Source organism: Festucalex cinctus, chromosome 10 (assembly GCF_051991245.1).
Source record: "Festucalex cinctus isolate MCC-2025b chromosome 10, RoL_Fcin_1.0, whole genome shotgun sequence".
Classification (NCBI taxonomy): domain Eukaryota; kingdom Metazoa; phylum Chordata; class Actinopteri; order Syngnathiformes; family Syngnathidae; genus Festucalex; species Festucalex cinctus.
Genome location: NC_135420.1, coordinates 26,504,402 through 26,531,807, shown reverse-complemented (window position 1 = coordinate 26,531,807; position 27,406 = coordinate 26,504,402). Strand labels below are relative to the sequence as shown.

Sequence of the window (27,406 nt, the reverse complement as noted above, 5' to 3'; positions counted from 1 at the left end):
TGGAGACTGCGCACGCAAACCCGACGTGGCGTCACTGAAGAGGAGAGAGAGCCCCGCAATGACGAGATAAGCCCTATCTCCTATTTTCCGGGGCTCTGTTAGTATTAGTAATATATTTTTTTAGCAACCATTAAAAATCACGGCGGGGTGGCGGCTCATCGTCGCGGGCTGGGCTCGAACTGCTGCCGTATGTGTGCTTCGCTGTTTCTAATGCGCGTGAGGTGAGTACGTGAACATTTGGTTTCATTGATGGACGAGACGTTAAAGGGAAGGGGATGATAATGACGCAGGCTCGGCTCCGTTTGATCGTCTTTTTTTATTTAATTTTTTTTTAATCAATATTCGCAATGTTCTGCTTTTTTAGCTCGGCGTTATATCGTTCAGATGTCTTGTTTTGATTTGTGTGGCTCGCTGTTGTTGCGTGGCTCGGCTTGTGAACCCTAATGTGGAATTTAGCGCAAGGTTAGCTAGCATGCTAGCAGGCTACAGCGAAAGTGTCACTCGCCGTGTCCGTCTTCTGTTCTTATGGCAACCGAGGCGCGCCCCCGGCCGTCACGCGCACCCTCTACGTGCGCGTCACCGCGAGCGTCGTTGTCCTTGACGTCAACTACATGACGAGGAAAAGTACTTTTTTTTTTTTTTTTTTTTTTTAATAGGACATAGAATATGGATTTAAAAATACTTTCTTTTAATCACAAAATGTTGAAAATTCATTCAACATTTTTAGTTAAATAAGACAAGTTCAGATGAATACGTAAAATCTTTTATTGTAATAAAAAATAGATGATTAACCCATTATTCAATAAAATACTTTTTTAAATACAAATGCGTATGGAAAACTGTTTAATTCTCGTTTTAATGGTCTTGTAACGGAGAATCAATATTCCTAGCATGTTTGTACTAGTTGTAGCCTACTAGATTGACAATTCCGAGTTTATGTCACACAAGTCAAAATGGCGGCCTTTTACTCGGTGAAATGACGCTCTCCGCTCATTGAAAAGCATTGATTTGTGAGAATTATTTTGATTTCAAAATGTGACGAAATGTGTTTGACTACTATAACAATCTGCCTGGTTTGTTTTGTATGCTAGTCACAGGCAAAAGCAATAGCTACAATACGCCGTTTGTTTTCACCACTATAATGGAAGCATTTGGATTGCGGAAATATCAGAAATTCACGGCTGTTCAGAATTATCCATATGTTGTTGTATGAAGTTAAAATTTGCTGTTTATTTGCGTCATCACAAGTGTATCTGTGAGATGAGAAGAGGAAAGGACCGTACCAGAATATGGCGGGCCAGGAGGGAGCATACAACTTGAGCCATAATGTGCCTTTGACCTTCTGGGACTAGCAGACGTTAGCACCACGGTTCTTCACCGATACCTAATGGACTGTGACAGAACATAGGAAGACAAAAAGAAAAAAAAGAATGTCCCAACGCCAATGACGCTTCATGTTTAAGCCAAAACAGGCTGCCAGGTTTATAATGAAAGCATACATTTAGCTTCCTGCCCTCAAGATGAGCGTCCATTTGCATGTCGCCGCCCCTCCCCCTTCCAGTCATGAATAATTGACCCGCATGTCATCGGATCTTGCACTCGCTACAGTTGGATGAAGCTTGACAGGCGGAACAGGCCGACGTGTTGCGGCTTCTGGAGACGCTTTTGTTGAGCCGCTGTGCGTTTTGTGTTTCAGGTTTTCCTAGAAGGACAATGTCCGAGTGTCGTCGCTAGCGCTACGCGAAGACCCGAAACCTCGGAACGATGGACGCGTCCGATGAGTTGTCCCGCTCGGACGCGGCGGGAGAAGCAGAAGTTCCAGAGAAAGAGGACCGAGTCTTAATACCGTCCGCTTCCCAGGAGTCCTGCGGCGCGGGACTAAGCAAGGTGGACCTGGCGGAGACGCCGGGGTCAGCGGTGGGAGTGGACGCCGGCGCCGCACCCGGCGGCGTGGCTGTGAAAGTGGCCACCGCCGTCCTGCACCCCGTTTGCCTGGGGGAGAACCCGCTAATGCTGCCCATCCACCTCCAGATGGCGGCGGCGCCCGGGCCCCAACTGGGTCCGATGGGGGCGGCGCCCTACTTGCTGACGGGCCCCAGCCAGGTCTCCCTTCCACTGGTCCTGGATCCGGCCGTGATCCCGCAGAACAACCTCCTGTGTCCCAATCCGTTGTCCTTTGTGGAGCAGAAGTCGGTGGCGGGACCCGCGCAGGATCCCAACCTGCTCGCCCTCCTCCAGAACCCCGCCTTTGCCGCGATCCTGCAGGATCTTTTCCCGCCCCAGAACGGTCCCGCCACCTGCCAGTCACCGGGCTCCCCATTCTTCCCGCCCGCCTACTCGTCCCCTCTCGCGCCACTCGTTCCTCCCGCCACCCTCCTGGTCCCGTACCCCGTCGTCATCCCGTTGCCGGTCCCGTTCCCGATCCCGCTACCGATTCCCGTTCCCCCGACGGAGGACTCCAAGAGCAACCTGCCCAAAGCCGTCTGCACGGAAACCAAAAGCACTCAGACTCCCCGAGAACTGGACTCGGAACAGAAAAGCCCGTCCCCGCAAGTGCTGGACTTGTCCATGCGGGGACCGCGTCCCGTCGAACCCAAACAGGAATACCTCAGTCCGCAGCACCAGGACAGCGTGCTGGACTTGTCGGTTCCCGCCGCCCGCAAACGCCCAACCCCGTCCCGTCCTCCCGCCCGGTGTCTGGAACGCAGCACCAGTCTTGACTCGAAGATCCTGGGGAGTCTGGCGTCCCTGGACTTCGGCCACCAGCACAAGTGGCTGGTGGAGGGTGGCGCCGGGGGGTCCGCCTCCCTGGGGCCGGCGTCGCCCAACCTGGAGATCGTCAGCGCCTCGCAGACGTCCAAGGTCATCGTCTCGGTCAAGGACGCCATCCCGGCCATCCTGTGCGGGAAGATCAAAGGCCTGTCGGGGGTGTCCACCAAGAACTTCTCCATCAAGCGAGACGGCAGCCAGGGGAGGACGCCGGCCCAGCTGTTCGGGGTGCAAGCGTCCCTGCCGCCGGCGTCCCACAACGGTCCCGACGTGACCCTGAAGAAGGCCCCCGGTAAAAACCGAGCCATCAAGCTGAAGAAAGTCAGCTCGCAGGAGATCCACTTCCTGCCCATCAAGAAGCAGAGACTGGCGGCGCTCTTACCCAGGAAGTGAGCGGCGACTCAATCACTGGAACACACGAAAGAAAGCAGGGTTTGCTCAAGTGCACACGCAAGGGCTTTTTCTTCTTCTTTACGTACCGCCTTACGTCCGTGTTGAAAATCAAGTCAACCTTGAACATTTTTTGACAATAATATCTTATATGTCACCTAACTAGTCTAAACATGACATTCTGATGAATATTACATTTGTGGAATATGAGTTAGGAAGCAAAATTCAGCCATTTTTATCCATCTCAGGGGGCAGCCATTTTGACACTAGCTGTCGACTGAAGATGACATCACAGTTGCTCAACGGCCAATCACAGCTCACCTGTTTTTTGTTTTGTTTTTGTTTTTTTGTTTTTTTCAAAAAATTAGCACAAGTAGCAAGTGGTAACAGGGCTGCCCCCTGAGATGGATAAAAATGGCCGGATTTTGCTGCTTAATTCATATTGAATACCGTATTTAGACTAGTGGGGCTGCATAGAACATATTACTGTCCAAAAAAAAAAAAAAAAATGGGTCGACTCCCCCTTTAACGAGCTTTCAGGTGAGATTTCCAACTGTACAACTGTTAAATGTTTTTGAACTTTTTGGACCACTTGCTGTAGAAGTTATTTAGTGCATTTGTGGTTCATCCTGAAATTTCACCCTAAAGCTAAATTTGCCGAACCTTTTTGGGAGTAGTGTTTTTCAGTGTTCCTCAACCTTTATTGCGCCAAAGCACCATACAAAAATAATATGCTGAAAATTTGCTGATTTCTCAAATTGGCTTCATCTGGTGAAATGTGGGCGTTTCTATTTGGGGAATCACTGATCCATTTGACTGGGTAGGGGTCAAATCCATAATTTGCGCCTTGAGCTTCAGGAACGCCAAGTTGGGATGAAATGTTAGCATGTAGCAGCTGCACTGGCTGCCATTTTTATTTTTATTTTTTTTAAATCCCGACCAATACAAGACTTGTACTTTGTGTAGCCTGACTGTTGGTAATGGAAATTTGTAATATTGAAAAAAAAAAAAAAAAAAAAAGTTTGAGCACAAATTTGTATTTTGTATTCCCGAGGCCATTTTGTTTTGGTTAAACTGTATGCGTACGTATGTGTCATGATTAGTGTTAGGGTTAGCAGTGACGCTAACTGGGCTGTTAGTGTGTTGACCTTCCCGAGTGCACTTTGTGGTCGTAGTTTAGTGAACAAGATTGAAAAAGGAAAAAAAAAAAAAAGGTGACAGGGTTTTGTGCCTGTTGAATTGTGATTGTGTTTGTGATGAACAAATGAAAGCCTTAACGCACGAGCTCCATATTTATTATTATTATTTATACTGTACATTTTTCTCATTGTTTGATTTGATCAACTTGGCTAATTTATTGTTTGTAAAAAACAAAACAAAAAAAAAACAACTATTTATACAGCGCGTAAAAATAAAATCATGCAAGTGACTCACATCGGGACCCCTGATGGAACAATGTGAAAGTCACAGCTTTTTTAATTAATGACGTGCACACGAAGCATTATTTGGCTTCGTAAAACTTTTAATAAAGTTCTTTTCACCTTATCAGTATCCGTGTCCTTGTTTTTGTTTTCTAAATCAGTCATTTGAAATAAATTAGTGCCTGAATTAATTTTGCATCTTCAACCAAAATTGGGGCATTCGAGTGGATGAACTTCCGGCTGATGGAAAACTGCAGTTGTTTGTTTCCATTCAGTTCAGGCTTCAGCATGGAGTGATCGTGACAATAGTTTGCATACATGCAGTGTGAAGGTGGTCCAAGTTACCTAAAAATCAATTTAGGTAACAATGCTTATAGACCCTATAAGCATTGTTACCTAAATTGATTTTTTTTTTTTCCCCAGCACATTATTTTTTATTGCTCCATAAGAGAAGTTGAAATGCCGATTGTGTTGTTAGGCTAGCAGTTTATTACTTGTCAAGTATGTTTACTTCTATGCTAAAGGGGGCGCTAATGCACCAAAAGTATTTGACAACCGTCAAAAGGGAGTAGAAGAACACGAGTTAACAGTCCACGCTCTGTAGTCGTATGGCTTTGCAGGAGATATATAATAAGTAGCACGGAGCTGCAAGGATTAGAGCAGCAAGATGCTCAATAACCCGCCCGGATTGACTCCAAGGCGACGCAGAATTTTAGTTAAGGTAAGCCATTTGAAACTAATACAAAAACAAAAGCTTTTCGTAGTGCAAGTTTCATCCAACCAGAACTTGCAGTTGTCGAAACGGTGTGTTTACGTGTATGTATTTTTTTCTAGAGGTAGAGAGAAAAAAAAATAAGGCCAGCAGAAATTTTATTCTATAATGTTTTGTGCATTACAAAAAAAAAAAAATAGAGTGGGAAAAAAAATCGTTTTTTATGTGCCAACTCATCCCATAATATGGGACGAGTTTAAAATTAAGTAATTAAAAAAGGTTTGTTTTGTTTAGAAAAAAACTAAACTTTTCTGCTGGTATTAATTTAGTATTTCCCCCTTAAAATGTATTTTTGAATCACTTACTTTCTAATGTGCTCTCTTAAAAAAAATAAAAATAAAAATAATGCTTGCATGTTCTTGGGTTACAGTACTCGTTTGTGTGTGTATATATGAAAAGTAAATTGGACAACAGAGTCGAACATGTCATTTATCTAACGCAATGTCATAACAAACGTTTCAAATACAAATTGGCAGAATGAAGGAAGTATTGACTGGATGTCATACACCTGTCAAGACAAAATTGAAACCAGAGAACAGTGAAACCCGCTATTCGTGCTTTTTGCATCCTCAAATTTGATTTATTTTTTTTACTTATCCTGCATTATGCCTATTTGCTGTTTTTGTGTTCAAATCCCCACAGATGCCACAACAATGGCAACAAAGCATTTTTTTTTTCAATTAGACAAGGTGGCCTGTCTAAATGAGAAGCTCCTCCCTCATTTCAAAATCATTAATTGGCGCCACAAGATGGCGTCAAAGCACTAGTTTTACATTAGACTGAGCACAAAAACAGCAAGCAAATTTAGCGAAAACTTGAAGATGGATTAGAAATCCAATCTAATCCTGAATCACAAACCTGCGGGGTTTACTCTCTGCGCATGTGTTTTAAAAAATAAAGGGCGTGCGCTAAAAAACACCACGTGGACCTGAGAGATGTCGCTTGTAAAAGCGCCGCGTTGGGACAATATTTCAAATTTCTCGTTACATAAAGCCTAAAAAAAAAAAAATACTATCATTTACAAAATGTACATTCAGCGGCACGCTCATCGTGGTTAAACCCAGGAAAAGTGCGCTAACAAATATGAAGCCAAATATAAAGTTCTTGGGAAACGTCGGGATATCACATGACCATGCTGTGAGTGCATTGTTAACATCAGGGATGGGCATTTCACCGCCTTTATAAGCAATTGATGGCTCATTTTTCAAAATCTTTATATTAGGATATACTAAGTTGTAGGGGTGTGAATTGCCTCGTACCTGACGATTTGATTCGTATCACGATTCACAGGTCACGATTCGATTCGATACCGATTAATCCCGATACGAATTTATAAGTCGATTGTTGCGATTTTTTTTCATTCAAATTTAGAAAATACTAATCAGTAAGCTTGTAGAGTGTAAGATTTCTATGAAAATGTATTATTTATTTATCTGAAATTTCAGTCTTATAGAGGTTGTAATCTGTTTCACGTTTGAACAGCATTAAAATAAAATATTAAGGCTTAATGTTCCGTTCATATAACATTCTTCCATGCTCAAGGTGTGAATCCTAAAAAAATAAAAAATAATAAAAAAAAATAAAATAAAAAATAAATCGATTCTGCCGATTATTGAATCGATTCGAGAATCGCGCGATGTAGTATCGCGATATATCGCCGAATCGATTTTTTTTTAACACCCCTACTAAGTTGTGTTGTTCTTCAGGTGTGGTGAAGTGTAAAACAACAGCGCCTCTGCTGGTGGCAGCCTACTAGTGCACTCTGTTTTGCATCCATTTACTGCAGGAAGTGATTAAACCCACAGAAATCCATTTGAGGAACATCTTGGAAATAGTACTTGTTTTAACAATTAGACACGTAAATGCACAACTAGCCTAGCGGTCATGTTCTTTTTCAGCTCAAATAAGTTTGAATGAATCCGTAGCGCCTCTACTGGTGACAACCAAGTTGTGCACTTCCTTCTAGACAAACTGAATTGACAATAAATCAACAAGCCGTTTTTCTTCAATCACTTAACATTTTGTGAAGTAGTTCGCTGTAGTTGATGGTGCCCATCCCTTGTTAATACGGTGTTAAACTAGACAAGAAGGTATGTGCACCTAACGGAATGCGTCAGGAGATATTCTTCACTCTCCATGGCGGACCCCGGATAATACAAAAAAAAAAAAAAAAAGTTATCAAAACAGTACGGAGAAGAAAACGTTCACCGTCTTTGGGGAAGTAGGAGGAAGAAGATAAACACTACTGTAGCTGGAGGTCCTCTCGTTGCCCTTTCTGTCAGTCACATGACCTGGCTGTGTGGTCACACTTTGCCCTGCTTCAGCCTCTCGATGTGGTGGCACAGCTTGAGGGCGGGCCCCAGCTTGAGGCCCATGTACTTCATAATCATGTCGCTCCGCAGCAGCATCAGCGCCTTGCCGTCAATCTCCTGAGACGACGCGCACAAAAGCGGAGTTAGCGGTTAGCATGCTAATAGTGCAACAAACCCTCGAGGAACAAATGTTAACTTGCGTGTTTTTAATAAAAACTCAACTGATTTGATTTGATTTTTTTTTCCTGGAAATTGTGAAAGTTGGGAGCTTAGAGAGATAATAGACAGCAATTTACAAAATTGATTGAATCCTTTTTGCAGCAATTAGCATTCAGTTATAGCTAAGTTTTGTCAATATTCACATTCCTGGCGAAAACGCTGACAAAAAGAGCAACATGGCCCTGTCTGATCTCTTATACTCTTCTGCCACCTGCTCGCCCTTTTTTTTTTTTTTTTTTTTTTCAAATGTAGCTACCAATGCTTTAAGCCACCCCTCCATGTCAGAAGCTGCATCAAAGCCTTCTGTATGCTCTTGCTTAACAAACAAACGTGTAACTAAACACCTTTTTGGGAGGGAAGGACAAAATATTAAAAAAACATTTTTGAATTTGAATGTGTTAACAGGGAACTAAAATAAAGTTACCAACTTATGTTTTCAAAAAACAAAACAAATGCTAACTTAACCTTAAAAAAAAAAAAAAAAAAAAATCCAAACTAAAACAACAACGCTACTGTAAGTTCCGAGTTATCAGCAAATAAAATGCTAACTCACATGTTTTCGGAATAATTCTGCATGCGGCGCCAACGTGGCAGGGTCGGCGTCCCTGACAAACTGCATGACCTCGTCGATGGACCAAGATGCCGGGTTCTTAGCGGGTGTCTGCCACCCTTCCCGCTCCGTGGCGCTGCTCTCTGGACCTGTGGTGGAGCTTGCTGTGGCCCAATGACAACGTTTAGCAGTGGCCGAATTTGTCGAGCTTTACATTTTCAATTGGCCGCGTTTTCGTGCCTTTGTTATTAAATTGCCAATTGAAGATTTAAAAAGATACGTGAACTGAGGAAGCTTTTTGTCACGCACCTTCGACTCGTCGGAGCAACTGCGCCGACACCAACTCGGAGGGATTGGAGGCGAGTCGGCGGGGCACGGGGGCGGCGCCGGACGGCGAGGACCGGTACTCGGAATGACTGCGTGCCATCTGCGGCCGAGGTGTCATGGAGTTGGAAGCGGAAGCCATGCAGTGCTGCTCCTTCATCAGGACGTTGTCTTCGTTGGGTAGCGTCTCAGCTGGAAAGCGCCCAAAAATGTTTCATGACAATCAAAGACACACCAAATTCAACCAGTCAGTTATAGCGAGTTACTAATTTGCATCACAATAATAATACTAATAATAGTCGCTTAGATTTATAATGCACATTTGAAGGGACCGAAGGAGACTTAACTCATTTGGTTGATTACAATATTGAGTATGTTGGGAAAATAATAGTAAAACTTGCTCAAGTGAGTGATTCAAAGCCATTGTTTCCCTTTTTTTAACATTTATTTTACCAGGAATGTAAGAAAGTATTTTTGAAACCTTTTGTACCTAATGCACAATATTAATGTATTTTCTATGTTTACACGAATGCAGTATATCAACGTCGTCTTAAAAATATTTGTCAAAAAGAATTTTTTTTTCCAGATTTTTTTTTTTTTATGAAATACAAAAATTAAACCATTTGCACCATGGGGAGATGATTCAGGCAAAAACATAATTTTTGCAAAAAAAAAAAAAAGGACAGGAAATGATTTGAAGAGGGTGACCATATACTGTGTGACATTTGTGAACGTCGCATATTTTTTTTATTTCCACAAGAAATGTTGATGTCATGAGGAGGAGGTTGCTAAGTACCTTCTGAAGGGTGTGCGTCTGTACGCACATGTTTGGGCGACAGCGGTGCGGCGTACGGAGGCGAAACCCCGGCCAGGCCTCGCTTGCCTGCCCTGGCCAGCGCGGGCGAGTCAAGCGCCTCCTCTTTCACTGTAAGAAAATTAAACATCACAACTTGTGGAAATGATCCTTAACAAGGTTCATTTCGGCCGTTGACCACGCTCGTAACTCAAATTCCTCACTAAAATGAATTGAAATGAGTAATGAGTTTCTTGAAATGTTTTGATTCCTTTCTGAATGCATTGCCTGGAACGCAGTGTCTATTTACCCGACTTGGCCCTGTCGTACGAGGCGGCGTAGTGGCTGAACGGCTGGCTGCTGAACAGGTTGTCACACTGCAGGTGGCGGCACACCGTTTCCAAGAAGCGCAGCACGAACGCGGCGCTGGAGGCCGACGGCAGCTTGACCATGCGGACACCACCGTCCGTTCTCACTGGGAACAACACGGGACATTTTGCGAGATCATCTTTTGATACAGCACAGGGACTTTGTAGTTATACCCCGAGACTGTATTTGTGCCTCGGTTGGTGCTGCTGTTTTGGTTAACAACAGGATTTGTGAAAATCACGTCAAAATTTATTCTATCGAAGTGATGACATTTGTGTGCGTTACCTCTGACTACTTTTCCACCTCCCGACTGCGTCTGCAGAGCGCCGAGTAAGAGTTGGGGCTGGTACGCACAGTCCAAACAGGACTGGACCACCTGCTGGAGCACGGAGTTGACGGGCGCCGGACCGAAGTGGTCCGGCAGATGCTGGATCTGCTTGCGTTCCAGGTGCGGGCCGCAGTTTCCGTGTTTGTTGATGTACACGCATACTGGCGTGGAAAAAGGAATGGAAAGTGAGAACGTTGCAATGAAAGGTTGGCGTGGATGTGATGTAAAGCACCTGTTGACACCACAGTGGGCAAGCTGGCGGGGCTGCCGCGTTGAACCTTGATAGCGGGTGCACCTGGATGTGACAAGCTTTGAAGAAGCTTCGGTTTTCGCTAGTAACACACGGAAAGTGTACACAGATCAATCTTGATGCTCGAATCGCCCAGCGCCCCAATTGCTAGCATTTTTCGGTGGTCGCGGTCAATCTCAGTCCTGATCCACCACCTTTATGTACGAGACTCTCACCTTGCTTCCGGGTTTCGGGCCTCTCTTCTTGTACGGCCGAGGCGCGAGCTGTACGTCGTGTAAGGCGCCGCTGCCGTTCTGGGCGGCCGCGGCGGCTTCGGCCACGGCTTTGAGGAGGGCGAGGGTCTCGCTCTTGGGCCGGCGACCGCGTACCCCCTTCCTGACAGGCAGCCGGGGCAGCGGATTGGGGAGTCTGTAGGGGGCCTGCAGGGGGCGCCTCCTGCGCTTGGAAGGCGATGACATCACGGCGGGTGGGTTCTTTGTCAGGGTGACTGCAATGCAAAGGCAACATCAGTAGAGTCATGATGCGTATTGTTGTTGACTTTGTTTTGATTTTGTTTTGTTTCGTCATATTTTCCCTGTGTCCCTTTCTTCATGTCATGCCTACTAGAGAGAGACCAATTGTTTGTTTTTTTTCAGGGCCGATGCAGATTATTAGTAGTAGTTTAAAAGGAGGCCAATAACCAATATTTAAAGTAGATATTCATTTTCAATGAAAAGGGGGGGAAATGTTGGCATCAACATTTTTTAAAATACAAATTCCAATCTTGACTTTCTTGTAATGTCTTAAAGCAATAATGCTTATTGAAAATTTTTTCAGACTCTTCAAAAATGTATAATTTTTTTTTTAGACAATATACTTCATTTTAAATTTCTAAAAAAAAAATAAAAAATGTTCAGGGAGCTCCAAAGGTTATAGTACATCTTAAAACGTTAACTGGAAACACATTTGTTTAGTTTTTAATGTTGAACAAAAACAAAATGTTCAGAAGGTTCCCAGTAGGGGTGTTAAAAAAAAAAAATCGATTCGGCGATATATCGCGATACTACATCGCGCAATTCTCGAATCGATTTTTTTTTTTTTTTTTTTTTTTTTTTTTTTTTTTTTTTTTTTTAGGATTCACACCTTGAGCATGGAAGAATGTTATATGAACGGAACATTAAGCCTTAATATTTTATTTTAATGCTGTTTAAACATGAAACAGATTACAACCTCTATAAGACTGAAATTTCAGATAAATAAATAATACATTTTCATATAAATCTTACACTCTACAAGTTTACTGATTAGTATTTTCTAAATTTGAATGAAAAAAATCGCAACAATCGACTTATAAATTCGTATCGGGATTAATCGGTATCGAATCGAATCGTGACCTGTGAATCGTGATACGAATCGAATCGTCAGGTACTAGGCAATTCACACCCCTAGTTCCCAGGGTCAGCAGCATTTCTTATAGTAAACTGAAAATTTAAATAAATATTTTCCTGAGAAAAAAAAATGTTTTTAGCTTTACCTTTTATCGGTGGTCAGATTTTGAAAAAAAAAAAAAAAAGGCCGATACCGATATTTGTCAAAATGCCCACTGTCGGTCTATTGGTCTCACTATTGGTCACCTGTGTGTTAAGTGTAATCCAAGCATGACACTTTACCGCTGTTGCCGGGCGGCTGCAGGCTGTGCTTGGTCAGCGAGCACCAGCCCACGGAGAAGATGTCCCGCGAGTCGTACTTGCACCAGTAGTCGAAGGCGCCTCTCCAGCCGTCAAACGTGACGAAGACCTCGTCGCCCATCACCTCTCCGATGGTGGCCGGGCAGATGAGGTGCGGGTTCTTCTTGTCCACCGCCTCCAGCTTCATGCCCACTTTGAAACTGTTCTGGGGGGGCCTCTGGGGCTCCTGAAAGTGAGGGTGAGGTCATTGCGACGACGGCAGTGGCATGAATGTGCATGCCGGCGGTCTTTCCGCGAAGGAGACCTTCTTGAAGGCCGCCGCTGGAGCCATCTCCGCTCCGTTCAAGGTTCTCAGCAGGAACATCGGCCATGAGGAGGCGTTCATGCGAAATCCTGGACAACGACAAACATGCCATGAAATTGACCTGATTTGTCCACTGCCAGTTGAATTTTACGGTAAAGATAAATTCAAAACAAAGGAATTACACATTATGTATTTAACCAAACAACATGAATTTTCATTATTGAAGTCAGCTAGCTTAATGCTAATACATAATTTTAAATGTTATAGACAAGACTAGGCTAATTAGAGTTGGTCATAAACATTTAAATATCTGATGTTTCAAGACAAAGCAGTGTAGCAACACATACCGATGGCGACTACTACTGCTGCATAATAACGGGTTTATATTTGTTAAAATTATACATTTTTTATGTCCAAAAAGTCAACTGTGTATTTTTTGTCTATTATACTGACCCCTAAGTTGTGCACACAATTTTAATTTAGTTATTTGTAAAGTAAAATACTTTTCTTTTTTTTCTTTTGACCCCAAAGTCAACCCCAATGTTGTCGGGCGACCCGCTTACCCAGCGGTGGCTGCAGCATGTCTCCGTTCTTCTCGCACGTGCCGATCGGCTGGATGTCGGAGGAGTCCACCAGCCTCCAGAAGTCGTTGCTGTTGTCGCTCCCGTCCAGGCGGAGCCGCAGGCGCACCCCGGTCAGGCCCATGACGGTGGCGATGCACACTGAGGTGGAGTTGCGTGGGTCGTGGGCCTCCAGCTTCATGCCAACCTTGAAGTCGTTGGATGGTGGGACATGAGCCTGCAAAAAAAAAAAAGGGTAGGTAAAAACCGTGTAACTGCTCTTTTGCTAACCAAAACAGCAGCAGCTGGCTGGTCCAAGATGGTCACATTTCATTTTATTTTCTTAAACGATAAAATAAATTATAAACTATCTTCTTCATCTTCTTAAAAGATTAAAGATTTTAGCACCTTTTATTCACTGACCGCTATTTTAAAAGCAGAATTCCGCATATTGTTACTCATTATAGAGCATTTTTAACTGATCTTTCAACCTATAGAATGTTGTTTTGCGACAATATACCACCCAAACAAAAAAGGTAGACTTTCTTCTTTCATTAGCTTTTGTTCTTTGGTAATCAGCAGTACAACATAGGCTCATTTCACCAAAAAATGACCATAAAATGGTAAAAGCGAGCTTTTCCTAAGGTAATGTGTTTTTTTTCTTTTTCTTTTGTGATACCTCAAACTATAAAACAATGAAAAGAAGACTGATGAAGGGGGTTTGCAGTGCACATCAATGTCAAGTATGTAAGTCTCTTAGAAAAACATGTGATTTAAAGGGGAGGGGGGTGACGAGACCCAAAACCTCAACTGATCCCCCAGCCCGAGTTTTGACTGAAATAAGGTTTTCTCCGGGTGCCCCGGTTTCCTCCCAAATTTGGAAAAACATGCATGATAGATTAATAGGACAGCAACCCTTGCCCCGCAATCCTCATGAGGAAAAGCGGTTTGGATAATGGATGAATGGAAGTAATACAAAAGACATGACTTCACAACGTGGTACCTGACGAAAACAACTCTGTGGCGCTGGTAACGATGATGTTTCTTTTAGATATTCTTCCCAGGCAAAAGACTCTGAGGAAAAAAGGCAAATTTAAGTTTACTTCAATATTTACTGAATCCAGCCTATTTATGTTAATTAAAATTTTTTTTGTTTCGTTTTGTTTTACAAAAATTTATATAGGTAAAAAGTGCCAACCGTAACTTGCCTTTTGTTACTTCTGGCGTCATCCCCACTGTTGGTTTCTCTTTTTTGCCATCTCTTTGCTCTAAATAGGAATTTCACAAATGCATATGAAATCAAAGGCTGGATGTGTACTAACTAGTGTGTTTGTCAAGTATGTTAAATAAATGAACAATTTAATTTGTGTCTTGTTTCTTGCCTTTTATTGGTGTTTTTCCCATGTTGCCTGCCTGGTGTGCGAGGGCCAAACTTGCTATGGGGCCACTTGGAACCCGCTAAGCTTTTTCTTCTGCTCGTGGGTTTTTTGTTCTACAAAAAAAAAAAAAAAAAAGAAGATGAAAATGCAATCACAGATATGGACAGAAAATTATTTTATTCTTGGAAAATTACACATTGTTGTTCTTCTTTTAATATAACTTTATTATAGTAGAATTACAACTTTGCCTTTCTAAAATGACCACCTTTTATTGTAATAGTTTGACTTTACATTCTCATATAATTTAATTCATTTCATTATCATAAAATGAACATATTTTCTGATATAACAAACTTCATTTTGCTAAAATTGCAACTTTTTTTTTTTTTTTTTTAGAAAACATCCATACTTTACGATTATGAAATGGACACTTTCTTGTAATATTAAACATTCATGTTATATCTCACATTTCAACTTGGTTTGTAAAATTAAAATTTTTCCCCCTTCTGCTGATTTTATTCTCCTAACTAAATTGTAAAATTAAAACTTTCTCTCACAATGTTAGATTTATTCCCATATTCCAGATTTTTCTGGAAATGTCAATCTTTTATTACATCATTATTTATGTAAATTATGACTCGATTATCATAAAACAAACACTTTTTTCCCCCTCGTACTAGTTTTTCTACAGTACTTAATTTTCATAAAATTATTACTTACTTGTAAATTGTGATTTATTATTCCAAAATAACAAATTTTCGATTTTTCCATAAATAACAATATTGTAAATAAAATTGACACTTACTTTCATTTTTCATCTATATATATACATATATATATATATATAGCGCTACTTTTTTTTTTTCTTTAAGTCATAAACATGGTATGTTGTGAAACGTACGTTTCACTATACAGTGTAATTATGTAAAATTTTCCACAGCGTTTCTTATTGTGTCGCTTATGTAATGAGAAAATGTACTTATATCACTTTACATTAGTCAGCTAACGTCCATAGGTCAGCCTAGTGTTGTACACACAGTATAACATACATAAATAAACAAACAAACTAACTAACTAAAGTGGCCTTGAGGAGTCCACGAATTATGGACCGGACACGGCTATGACGTGCATACATTACGCTATCTACAGTAATGCGCCAGGTAATAGCCGGAGCCCCGTATTGACAAGTTAGCCGCGCTTGCTAACTCGGTTGGCTAGCTGTTCTTTTCTTTTTTTTTCCCTTCTTTTTTTTACATTAACGAGGGCGATATCTTCCTCACTTCTATCGATTAATTCGCCTAACTCCTCTTTTCGTGTTTTATTTGATAATCGCTCTTTAGTATTTCATTTCGTAAGCAGAGTAAACTTACCGGTGACGACTTTCTTGGGGAAAAAAATCGAGGAAAAATGTAAGCACTTGTTTTTCTTTCCCTAATCGCCAGCTGCCATTTTTTCCCCCTCCACGGTTTTGTGTGCGTGTGTGTGCGACACGCATGTAATATGTGCCAAAGATCGGACGCTTACAAACCGAACGAAGATTTGATTGGATAAGAGGTAGACTATGGCCAATGAAACTTCAGAGATTGTCATGACCAGAGCCAATCAGAATCTGTTTTTGTTATCGTTAGCCAATCATAATTCGGACGTGTCTGGAAACTGTGCATTTGGTTTTCCGGAGAGTTACGGGAGCCGGTTGTCGCGCTTGATAATCGGGGTCGTAATAAAAATATTTAAAGATGGAAAAAGTTACATATATTAATTTTTTAGTGTATTTATTTAAACAATCAAATAATCTAATAAGAAAAACCAAATCCCATTATAAGAAATAGATGACTGCGCAAAGCTGGTGATGTCTAGTTGTTTTTTTAATAGGCGATATAAAAATTCACTTCGCTTTTTTTTCTATTGCACAACTTTTTATTTGGAATTTCCCATTGAATGAGTGAGGTGGGGATACTCATACCACTTTTTTTAAAGACTAATACTGTAATGCTGTAAGATTGCACATTTATTTTCACAACATAGTATGATGAAATGGACTTTGTTATCCAATTTAACTTTTGTATCCAGTTTTTCCTTGTACAATTACAACTTTGTACACCTTACTGTAGAAAAATCCCTATTTACCAAGGCACCGTTTTCTTTTTTCCACTAGAGGACAGTATTATGTTTTTTTTTTTTGTTGTTGTTTTTTTTTTTTTTTTTTTTTTTTTTTTTAGCTTTCCATTTGTTGACTCAATCACCATAATAAAATCTGAATTAATTTGTTTGGGCATCATTGCTGTGTGCAAGAGGAAAAAAATGCTAAGCACAATAAGACTAAAATAAAACAAAAACATTGTAGACAACTGGTAACCGAGAGAGCACAGGAAGCCATTTGTTGAGCCATAACCTTCACTGAGTGGCTTTTGTTATAGATTTATTTATGAATGGACTAACAATTGGCCTCTTGAGGCCAGAAGGCAGCCATCTTACGTTGCCATCGTTACAGGTAAATTCTGTTTGGTTTTTTTGCGTGTTTTACGTTAGGATCCGGAGTAATGAGAGCCTCTCAAAGAACCAACTTCACTGTTTGCATCGACCTTTTCAGAGTATTACATCCGTTTCATGAAATCGTGATTTACAGAGGTTATGAGTACATTTCACAATATATATAAAATCATTCATATAACCTTGCCTTTTGTCGGGTACCGCTGGAATTGAAGAGACGGTTCTGGTTCTATGGGTCATAGATAGCTCGACATATATGTGGTATGCTTTGTATCATGAGTTGTTCCTTTCCAGGACAGATGTGGAACATATGATGTGGTATACTTTGGATCGTGAAACGTACCTTTCCAGAAATGTACTAGAATTTGGATATATGTGGCATGTGGATATGTGGATATATGTGTTGTGAGGAATAAGCGGTCAAGAAAATAGATGGATGGATGTATATGGCTTTTATTATGAGCTGTTGTGATAGATAGATAGATAATTTTTCTCAAGTAGATATTTGAACTACCCGTGTGCCTGTCCGTCACACGGCGTGTGATCCTGTGAATTATGTAATTGAGAAATTAGAACAATATCCCACCTCGCACTAAACACGCCGCCAGCGCCGCAGCGACGAGAGCGTTCTTCGATTGGTCCGTTTACTTGGAGGCGTCACCCAAGAGAGCGCACCGGCCGATGCGATTGGCTACGCCTCTCCGCCACTCAAAGTCGTTGCCAAGGCGACGGGTAGCTAGCAGCTTGTCAAAAGCGCATTTTAGCCAGTCAGTCGGTGGATTGGAAGCTGCCCGCTGGCCAGGGAAAGACCTCCTGCGTTAGCGGGTGGATGGACGGGCCCGCTTTGAGTATTTACCTCCTTGATATTGACCGAGTGAGTACTTTTTGTTTTGTCTTTTTGGTACGACGTGAACGCGGAGGAGGAGGAGGAGGAGGCGGTAATGAGTGTTTACGGCGCGTCTGGTTGCTGCTTCGAGTGTTTACGTAGCGAGGGAAAAAAAACACGCAAATACTGTAGCCTCATTTTTAGCATCACTTAGCTTATAAATCATTACTGAGTCCGTTCTAGCGGTCCACTTCACGTGAGGACGTTCGTTGTTGATGTTATGTTGTACTAGTTGGGTGTTTTCAGGTGGGAGTTGAATCCCACGCATGCGCAAATGCACTTACGCCGACCAAGTTTCCCAACCTGAGGTTCGCGGGTCCTTTCTTTCGGGTCCCGCTGATTGCCTGAGTAAAAATGCTTGTACAGTTCTGTAATGTTTAATCCTTTACACGCGTTTATTTTCCACGCACATAGGAAGGTTGGCAAATTAGTAGTAATTTAGTTTCATTAATCCTTAATGTATCTTTCAGAGAAATGGTGTAAAAGTGTATGTTTACACCACTCCTTTTTACCTAAATTCATCTATGATAAGTTCCTTATGTTTAGGATTTTCCTATGCTGTTCACCGTTTGAAGTTTGATGATCACTTAAAAAATGCACACATTTACAGTATGGAATACATACACAGTTTTAAGATTTCCACCATTAGCATTACATCTAAAATCCATTTTTGTGGACAGAAGGTGAAATTTGACCAGGAACAGAGACAATGTAACCAAGGATTGTAAAATATTTTTATTTTCGTGTGTACAGTATTTTCGGTCACTTTAGGGAAAAGATAATAATTTTTAGGCTTTTTGTAATGCTGTCAAATGTCAAAACTGGTCCAATTTGACCCTGGTAGTAATTATGGGGTAATATTTTAGTTATTCTCAAGCAAGCACACCATTTCTTGCCAAATGTCAATACTTATTTTCATGTGTTTTCTAGTGTTAACATTTTTTATGTGCCATAAATGTCAGTATTATATATAGTCAGTTGTGCAACTGCATTTCACAGGGAGCAGCCTGCCGTCAATTGACACGTCACCCACTTAAGACGAATCAACGCCTCGCCCAAATTGACATCCAAAAGGAGAAAAAGAAGTGGAAGTAACGGACATTCGTTTAACTGACGCTATCATTTACATTGTTGAGCATCTTAGTCACCAGCAAAAACATTCAAAAAATTTGATTGCAGAGTGGACCTCAGCTATTCGCGGAGGACGAGGGCCTGTCGGCTCCTGTTTTTCTCAATTACGCCGTCAAGAAACGTCGTCGTACCCCTATCTTTAAATGTCAATATTTGTTGTTGTTGTTGTTGTTTTGCCCCTTTTAAATGTCCGCCTTTTGTGCCAATTTCACCTTGGGAATAGTGCATTGATGCTGTGGGGGGAAAAGGTTAAAAGTAGTGTATATTTTCAGCTCCCCGCACAGACTCCCGTTCTCCTCACCACGCATGAGTCACTGTGTTGATAGCGAGAGCGCCAAGAATCCACACAACGATCCACAGCCTTGCCGTTCCAGTTTTCGGGCCCTGAAGAGGGAAGGGAGTATAGACGATTTGTGGTTTGTTTTTGGGGAAGGCTCAGAAAGCACCTTGTGTTGACTATTCATCAGTACACAAAAGACCACGCTCAGGTGTTTGGAGCCTTGTGGGGGTCCACGGAGTTTATTTTGGCACATCAACAAGCTGGAGAAGATAAATTGGAGTAAAAAAAAAAAAAGTGGCGTATGGAGACATGCATGATTCAATATGTGAAGAAGGGTCCAAGGAGGCACTTTGATCACTTTAGTCACAATATATAAGCCACAGTATAACATTACAAGGGATGCACTCCCACTGCTACAAGTCTCAGCAGACTTGCGTAGCTCGTCTTTTCAAGATTGGGTTTCCTGACAGCTAGATTGCTAGCAGATTGTTTTTGTTCTGTATTCCTCATGCTCCCTGTGATGGAAGAGGCCAGATAGGTTATCCGTTAATGTTATTAGTTGCGTTATAACGTAGCTGTAGTTTGAATAGAGAACAGGCAATGTTTCAAATGATGGCAGTAAGGGCAGTAAATATGAGAACAGTATGGGCACCAATACAGAACCTTGTGGGACACCATATGACAGTGGGGCGGTGCAGGACTCGGAGCACCCAAGGCGAACACAGAATGTTCTTCTGTACTGTACTGAGTTTGTGCACAAGCATTACAAAGTCAGTTTTCCATCACGTCTCTTTTATAAGGAAGGTTTTACAAAACTGCGTTTGCGTTGCAGATGACGGCCATGCGGCGAGGGGTGCTGCACTCGACGGGAGCCAGCGGCTGGCCACGCCCCCCTCTGCCCGAGCGCCGTAAGCCTTCGACTCCGTGAAGACCCGTGACGTCGGTGATGTCATGAATAAATTTGAGGTCCTGGGGATTGTGGGTGAAGGTGAGTCCCCGTGCAGTTGTAGAAGCATTGTAATGACTAACGGATCCCTGTAGATGGTGCCGTTGCATTGTTTTGGATTTGACAACGAAGATTATGGGGCGTATCACGGCTTGTCAGGCTTGATCATGAAGGAGAGAAATGCCAACATGATGGAAGTCGGACACGTTTAGGCACCTCACACTCGAGCAGAATACGTACTGTGTAAACAGGAGTATGTGTCGCGCTAGCTCGTAAAAAGTGTGTGTCGCCATTGCGAGAAAAGATGACACTTCATGGAGTGAATGAGGAACAGCATGTTAAAAAAAAAAAAAAAAAAAACGAAACAAAATTCACTGGCATTCAACTTCATGTGATGAGTTCGGCAAAGAGCACTTCACTGTACCCAGCGCGGTCATAGATTTTTCCTCCGTGGACTTAAGGTCAGTCAATTGTTGTCGATGGCTCACGCGGATGCGCCATGCACACAATTCACTGCTTATGTAATTAAGCACTTCTGTGAGCCCATGTGAAGGAGGTTAATGACATTGTCATTCGCAACATCATATTTTTTCATGGCCAATCCTCAAAATGATCAGCAAATTTTTATGCTATTGTCCATCTGTTGGGGTTGCTTCCAATTTGAGCAAGAGTTTGGGAATTTGCCCCAAATGAGAGACTTCCTGTGTAATATATAATTTGGGGTATATGTCATTGAGATTTTTGTCCTGTTAGGATCGACGCATCTGCTCATTTTTGGGAACGGCGAATGGGGAAACTGGTCCCAAAGGAACTTACACAATTATAGTACTTCTTTTTTTTTAATTGGTCTTAATATTTTTTAAATGTGTCAACATTTTCTTGTTTTGTACCAAAAAAAATAAATGATTGTCCTACTGCACAGTGAAGTGTTTGCCAACATAAATAAATTAATATTATTATAAATATATATTATTTTAAATTCTGTTTGGTCCCAAAGGAACTTAATAATTGTTTTTTTTTTGTTTTTTTTAAAATTGGTCTTAATATTTTTAAATTCTTAAACATTTGATTGTTTTGTTCCCAAAAAAAATAATCATTTGAAAAATTGTGATTTCAATTATTGCCAAAATAATCGTGATTATTATTTTTTGTCCATAATCGAGCAACCGTAGGTTGAAGGTTTTTGGGTGTAAATATTGAACATATTTAGTATTTCATTCATTTGACATTGATGTGATATAATGTTGTGCCATTTAGAATAAGACGGCAGTCATCCTTGCATAGTGGACATGACATCTGTAAAGCTGTAATTCTCCAACATTTGTAAATTGTAAAAAAAAAAAAAAAAAAAAATAGCAAACATTTGTATTATTTGGAAATATGCTTTCAAAACGGTGTGTTTGTTCAGGACAGGTTGCTTAACGCTGCGCCTTACATGCATTTCAACAGTCTCTTCTCATAAAAATACACAAGCTGTGACCCAAAGTAATAATTTATCATATTAATCAGTGTTGTGGATTAGTCACCCACATGGACCTCGTTCCTATTACACTTTTATTAAAAAAAAAAAAAAACATTTGCTGTGCTGAAACAGAGCTTTGGATTGAGTCCACCCTGTAATCATTTTTGTAGCGTCATTTGAATTTTTAAAAGGTGCCAATCCTCAATTTAGAGACGTCGAGCGAGAGATGAGCTGGCGAAGAAGTGACGAGCAGAGCTGAACTCATTTGCCTGCTCGCTCCAACGATCCATCCTGAGGCCAACACCCCCCCCCCCCCCCCCCCCCCACACACACACACACACACACACCCTGCTCCAAGCCACCCATGGGGCGGGGGGGCTGAGCGAGGGCCTGCCGGGCTCAATAACATCACAAGAGCAGTAACTCGCCAATTCTCGTGTCCTACTTCCTTAGCCACCTGTCACTTCTGTAGCGCTCGATGCTTTCCGGCAGCATTAATAGCCCTTAAAGATTGCCATGAACCCTCCAAAAATTCGGGTTCGAATGATACGTCGATGGATCCCCACAACGTGAGCATGTTAAAATATGGCCACTGTGATCCCCCAAAAGTTGCACAGGTTAAAATAAATACTGCCATAAACTCCCTCAAAGGTTGCACAAGTTAAAATTAGATGAGTGACAACAACCCCCCCACCAAAAATTGGATAAATTAAAATTAAAAATAAGACTACCGTAAATCCATCAAAAAACATAAAAATGACCAAAATCCACCCAAAATTCATTTGTTAAAATAAGACAACTATAAATCTTTCTGTCTTTCAATGCTGGACAAAACGTGTGAGCACAATTGAGCTTTTGCCGAGTCATCGCTGAAGAGACGTTTGCAGTTGTATGAGAAAAATGTCTTTTTTTTTTTTCTTTTTTTTTTTGCCAGACTCTGTTGGCATGACAACAACACTAGCAGCAGCAAGGGAGAACACTTTCACATGCACTCGCTGGCCACAACATTAGGTACACCTTCACAGTGTAATTGATAAACAATATGGGGACTTTGCTGCTTCATAATGTGCAACTTCATACATTGGGTCACGCTTCCATGGCAACCTGTTGAAAAACACATTTGTCCAAATCCTCTGATTACAGCCTATCAACAGTAATTGTCCACTGATTTCTTTAGTCCTTCATGAAAGAAGACTGATTATCTTCAGTGTTTAATCAAAGTCAGACATTTGCAAACATCAGTTTTTACTTTGGAAAACAATGCTGCTAACATAATACATCAACACTACCTTTTTTTTTTTTTTTTTTTTTAATTATTATAACGGATATGAAGTACGAAATAAACACTAATCACTGGTTAATAAACAGTAATCCGGGGGAAAATGCTTTTGTAATATAATTGAATGCAAAATTGATTAATCTATCGATAAATTGATTCTAAAAATATTCAACATTGACCGCACCAGTTTCCACTTCATGGATGTACTGTAAACATCCTCAGCAGTGAATGAGTTAATGACATTTTCTAAAAAAAAATAGATAAATAACCAACTACAGAGCATTAATAGTAATACTACCATTTGAAATATCTGTGAACAATTTACAATTAAGAGCAGCAATTAGCATTAGAATATAGCTACGTTTCATCATTATTCACAAACCTGTTTAAAACAGTGGGGGGAAAACATGGCCCTGGTTGATCTCTTATACTCTGCTGCCACCGTTTTTGTGATAACTACCATTGTTTCAAGCATTCTCTTCAATTCAGAGGCTGCCTTCTTTATGCTCGAGCATAAAAAAACAAAACAAAAAAAACCCCATTAAAAAAACGTATAAATACGTCTTTGGGAGCATGGTAATATTTAAACTAGAACGTATTTATATGTTTTTGGGAGCAAATGAGTTAAGTAGGGGTGCTCAAGTGCGACTTATTTTAAATAATATTAGGAATCACTTTTTTTAAGACAGCATTTGATCTCAGGACAACTATCATTTGGACAACAAGTGCATGTTTGTGTATTCAATGCATGTATTATTTGAAATGTCGTGGGGCGGGACGCAGAAAAAATGTCCACTAATGACCTTGTTTCCTTCCTTCTAGGTGCCTATGGCGTTGTTCTCAAGTGCAGACACAAGGTAAGATCAATGCTATGTTCCCGCAACATCAAACCTAAAGTATCGTAGCGACCCACACTACCGCCTCTCGTCTTGCTTGTCATCTCGCTCCATTTAAGGAAAAGGACGAGCTGAGCGTTGACACCAGAACATGGAGGAAGGGGGGGGGGGGGGGGGGCAAAGAGAAATAGGCTGCCTCCTACCTAACAAACAGATCTGCAGTAAACACGCGCTCTGTGTTTTTTTTTTTTTTCTTGTTCTTGCATCTTTACAGTAGTGACCTCCACTTGGATAGCCTGCCAGACGCTCGGGCTGCGAGAGCGCTTAGCTGTTCATTGATTAGCTGATGAAGATTTCAGCCTCCATCTGCCATCAGCCAATCAATCACAATGACGACTGGTCATTATACAAACTGTGATTAAGACTTTGTATCTCCCCATTCTGGGCTGGAGAAAATCTGGGGGTGGGGGTGGGGGGATCTATCTCAGCTATTTCAGGCACTGTGAAATAAGCAACTCTTGCTACTTCCGAAGTTAGAATACAGCATTATTCCCACATCTCAAATCAACTTTCCCCATTGAAATGAATGGACATGCAATTAATTCATTTCAATCTCAAAAAACAAACAAACAAAAAAAACACCTAAAAATGTATAAAAATTACAGTACAACACAAAAAAACACAAAAGAAACTAAGAAACCGGAATTGAGTAATTTTGATTCCATTATTTTACTGCTTGCTTTTAGAGCCAATTCCTTATTGATTATCATTGTCTTATTGATTCTTATTGGATGCAGGAATGAAATAATACAAATGATTATATCACTGATGTCATTATATATCCTTATTAGCTGTCAAAATTAGTGCATTCATTTTTTTAACACTGCGATTGGCTGGCAACCATTTCAGGGAGTCTGTCTGCTGCCCATAGCCAGCTGAGATAGGCTCCAGCACCCCCCGCGACCCTTGTGAGGAACAAGCGGTTCTGAAAATGGATGAATGGATTTTTTAATACGAGATTTATGACTGCCTCTTAATTGGAATGCCTGTACTGGGGGAATTCCAGTCGCAACGCAGCTGACACATCCATGTCAAAATTTAGCAGTAAAAAAATCTGTTAATAATAATGCATACACTTGTGGAGACTGGGATCAAGTTGTATATTACAATTTTAAAAAATGTGCAGAATTTCACAAATGACTTCATGTTAAATTGGATAACTTAATATGGAAAGAAAAATGCACTGAGCTGTCACAAACGTCTTCAAAATGCAATGGTGCCATCTAGTGGCAGAAAAATGACCTCAACGCAAATCAATATCACTCGTTTTTTACAGTACAGTACGCCTTTTTAATTTTAACTGAATTTTATGAATTATTATGAAACTGCTACATTTTTTTTTCACTTTTATGTTAACAAGAGTACGGACACTTTTATTGTATATTTTTTTGTACATTAAGAACAGATATAAAATTTGCAATTAAGTATGAGTTAGTTGTTGAAGTCATGCTATTAATTATGGTTACAAATTTTAATCGCCTGACACCTGTAATCCATATTTTGGATAATTATAATATTTTATTTTATTTTCATTTATTATATTATGTAATAATAATAATAATAATAATAATAATAATAATAATAAATCTGATTCTCAGTAGTGCTGTGCAATATCAACCAAACGAAAAACAACCTTTGCCGCACTAGCACTATACCAGCCTTTAAAGAAAATATGAAAGGAGCTTCTGGTACTGCAAGCCAAAGATGGAAATGCGTTCAGTCAGCGTCCTATGATTTATTTTGGTTTGTCTGGCATCAAGCAAACAAGGAGTGCGACACTGCGCCGCTCTCACTCTGCGGGGAAGTCACTAATAGACGCCGTCCGCGTCTTTGATGCGGCTAAATGCTGTGGCATGACGCGTGGTGGCACAGCAGGAAGGAAGGCAAACTCTGGCCGCTGATCAATGTGGACCGTTGCCATGTGGAAACTATCGTATTGTCGGAGTGAATGGGCCCACCGAAACGCGGTACGGGCGGCGGCATGGGGAGCAGAAAAATGGCGCTTGATGGGTCGCAGCTGCTCGGCGCTCACGCCCACCTCCAAATTAAAAAGTACAATACATGTGTTTAGTAGCCCGATGAATGAGGCCAGAAATAGAATAGAGGAAGGTTGATACAGAACAGCAGAGAAAAATGCTGGCTTTTAGTGTGAAAATAGCGAGCGATATAAGCACCGGCGTTGATTTCCTTCCCAGTTCCGTGTCAGTTCCGTTTATACAGAACGGCGACACGTATATAAAAAAAAAAAAAAGACTGACAGGCAGTGTGAAAAGGCTTGTGATATGATCCCTGAAAGTGGAAAACCACCGAGTCAGTTTTGTCCCAAGTGGCTAAAGATCTGCATGCCTGGCCAACACGCAATGCTACCGAAAATATCAGCTTTTACAGGCACTGTGAAAGGGGCTGCTGATCCTACTACGTAAGGCTGCAAATTGGCACGTCAGCTTAGTGTTTTTTTTTTTTTAAATTTTTTTATTTGTTTGTTTTAAATAAAGAATAGCAACAGGTGGGAATAGTTGCAAACATGCTCCCGCTGTATTTGTGTTGGTGGTGATAAAAGCATTTATGTAGTAAAGACCCTTGTGACATGTTCCCGTTTGATTTTGTTAGTTGTTGAGGTTGATTGTGTCAGCACTAGCAGGATTAGCAGCAATGTGGAACCTGCCCCCCTTTTTTGTGTCTGTGTGTGTGTGTTTGACCTCGAGTTACCTTCACGTTTGAAGTTTTTGAGCTGCTGGAAATGATGAGCATTTTTGTTTCTTTCAGCATTCCAAAATAACGTGATAACTTGACGTAGGAGTGTGTCAACATATGAGTTGAGAAAGAAATCAGTTCATAAAAAGGATTTTTTTTGCATTATATTTATGAGTCGATTGTTGGGATTTTTTTTAATTATTATTATTCAAATTTAGAAAATGCTAATCAGTAAACTTTTTCCACGTACACTGTAAGAGTTGTAAGAAAATGTATTGTTTATTTATCCGAAACGTAATTGAAAGAGCATTGAAATAAAACATTACGGCCTAATGTTCCATTAATATAACATTCTTCCATGATGAAGGTGTGCACCCTAACCTTAAGTTCCATCAAAAATGGATGTTTAAAAATCGATTTGGCTGCCTATTGAATCGATTCGAGAATTGCGTGCTGTAATATCGCGATATATTGCCGAATCAATTTTTTTTAAACACCCCTAATTGATATATGTATATATAAATGGATATTGTTACAGCGTACTTTTATGAAATGCAATGTTGTGCATGGCTATTTTTATTTAAAAAGAAAAAAGATATATATATATTTTTTTTTCCCAAGAGGAAGGCAACCCCAAAAATTTCTTAACAATATGTTCTATGCAACCCCATTAGTCAAAATACAGTATTCTGGTTAATATTGCATTAGAGCAGCAAAATCCAGCCGTTTTTGTCTATTTCAGGGGGGGGGGGGGCGACCATTTTGCCACTTGCTGTCGACTGAAGATGACATCACAGTTGCTCAGGTCTCAGGTAACAACCAATCACAGCTCAGCTTCAGAAAACAGGAGAGCTGTGATTGGCCGTTGCCTGAGTCCCGAGCAACTGTGATGTCATCTTCAGTCGACAGCAATTGCAAAATGGCCGCCCCCTGCG

The 27,406-nt window shown here is 41.0% G+C and overlaps 3 protein-coding genes across 7 annotated transcripts in view; 2 read left to right on the top strand and 1 right to left on the bottom strand.

Moving 5' to 3' along the window:
• Window positions 1–12: 12 nt before the first annotated feature.
• On the top strand, window positions 13–4,704 carry rai2 (retinoic acid induced 2). The gene is made up of 2 exons (XM_077533780.1): window positions 13–221; window positions 1,697–4,704. Exon 2 carries the CDS (start codon window positions 1,765–1,767, stop codon window positions 3,160–3,162), a length of 1,398 nt encoding a protein of 465 aa, XP_077389906.1. The 5' UTR covers window positions 13–221; window positions 1,697–1,764; the 3' UTR covers window positions 3,163–4,704.
• LOC144026781 (sex comb on midleg-like protein 2) lies at window positions 520–15,925 on the bottom strand. 2 transcript variants are annotated; one of them, XR_013285300.1, is made up of 16 exons: window positions 15,778–15,925; window positions 14,411–14,520; window positions 14,237–14,296; window positions 14,032–14,102; window positions 13,032–13,266; window positions 12,469–12,557; window positions 12,147–12,390; window positions 10,713–10,984; window positions 10,480–10,579; window positions 10,205–10,408; window positions 9,861–10,025; window positions 9,554–9,682; window positions 8,743–8,949; window positions 8,437–8,597; window positions 7,561–7,781; window positions 520–3,177 (listed from the first exon to the last, which is right to left on the bottom strand). XR_013285300.1 is itself a non-coding variant. In XM_077533779.1 (15 exons), the coding sequence occupies exons 2-15, from the start codon at window positions 14,430–14,432 to the stop codon at window positions 7,656–7,658; spliced, it is 2,085 nt and encodes a 694-aa protein (XP_077389905.1). In that variant the 5' UTR covers window positions 14,433–14,520; window positions 15,778–15,925; the 3' UTR covers window positions 5,768–7,655. The 2 variants fall into 2 exon arrangements, 1 of the variants encoding a protein (XP_077389905.1); XM_077533779.1 differs by lacking the exon at window positions 520–3,177 and having other exon boundaries at window positions 5,768–7,781.
• Window positions 15,926–17,622: 1,697 nt separating this feature from the next.
• Window positions 17,623–27,406, top strand: part of LOC144027112 (cyclin-dependent kinase-like 5) — a 31,964-nt gene continuing 22,180 nt past the window's right edge. For all 4 annotated transcript variants that reach the window (XM_077534413.1, XM_077534412.1, XM_077534411.1 and 1 more), the window contains exons 1-3: window positions 17,623–17,771; window positions 20,027–20,182; window positions 23,704–23,738. In XM_077534413.1, coding sequence (XP_077390539.1) covers window positions 20,146–20,182; window positions 23,704–23,738 — 72 coding nt within the window. In that variant the 5' untranslated portion in view covers window positions 17,623–17,771; window positions 20,027–20,145. The remainder of the gene's footprint in view (window positions 17,772–20,026; window positions 20,183–23,703; window positions 23,739–27,406) is intronic.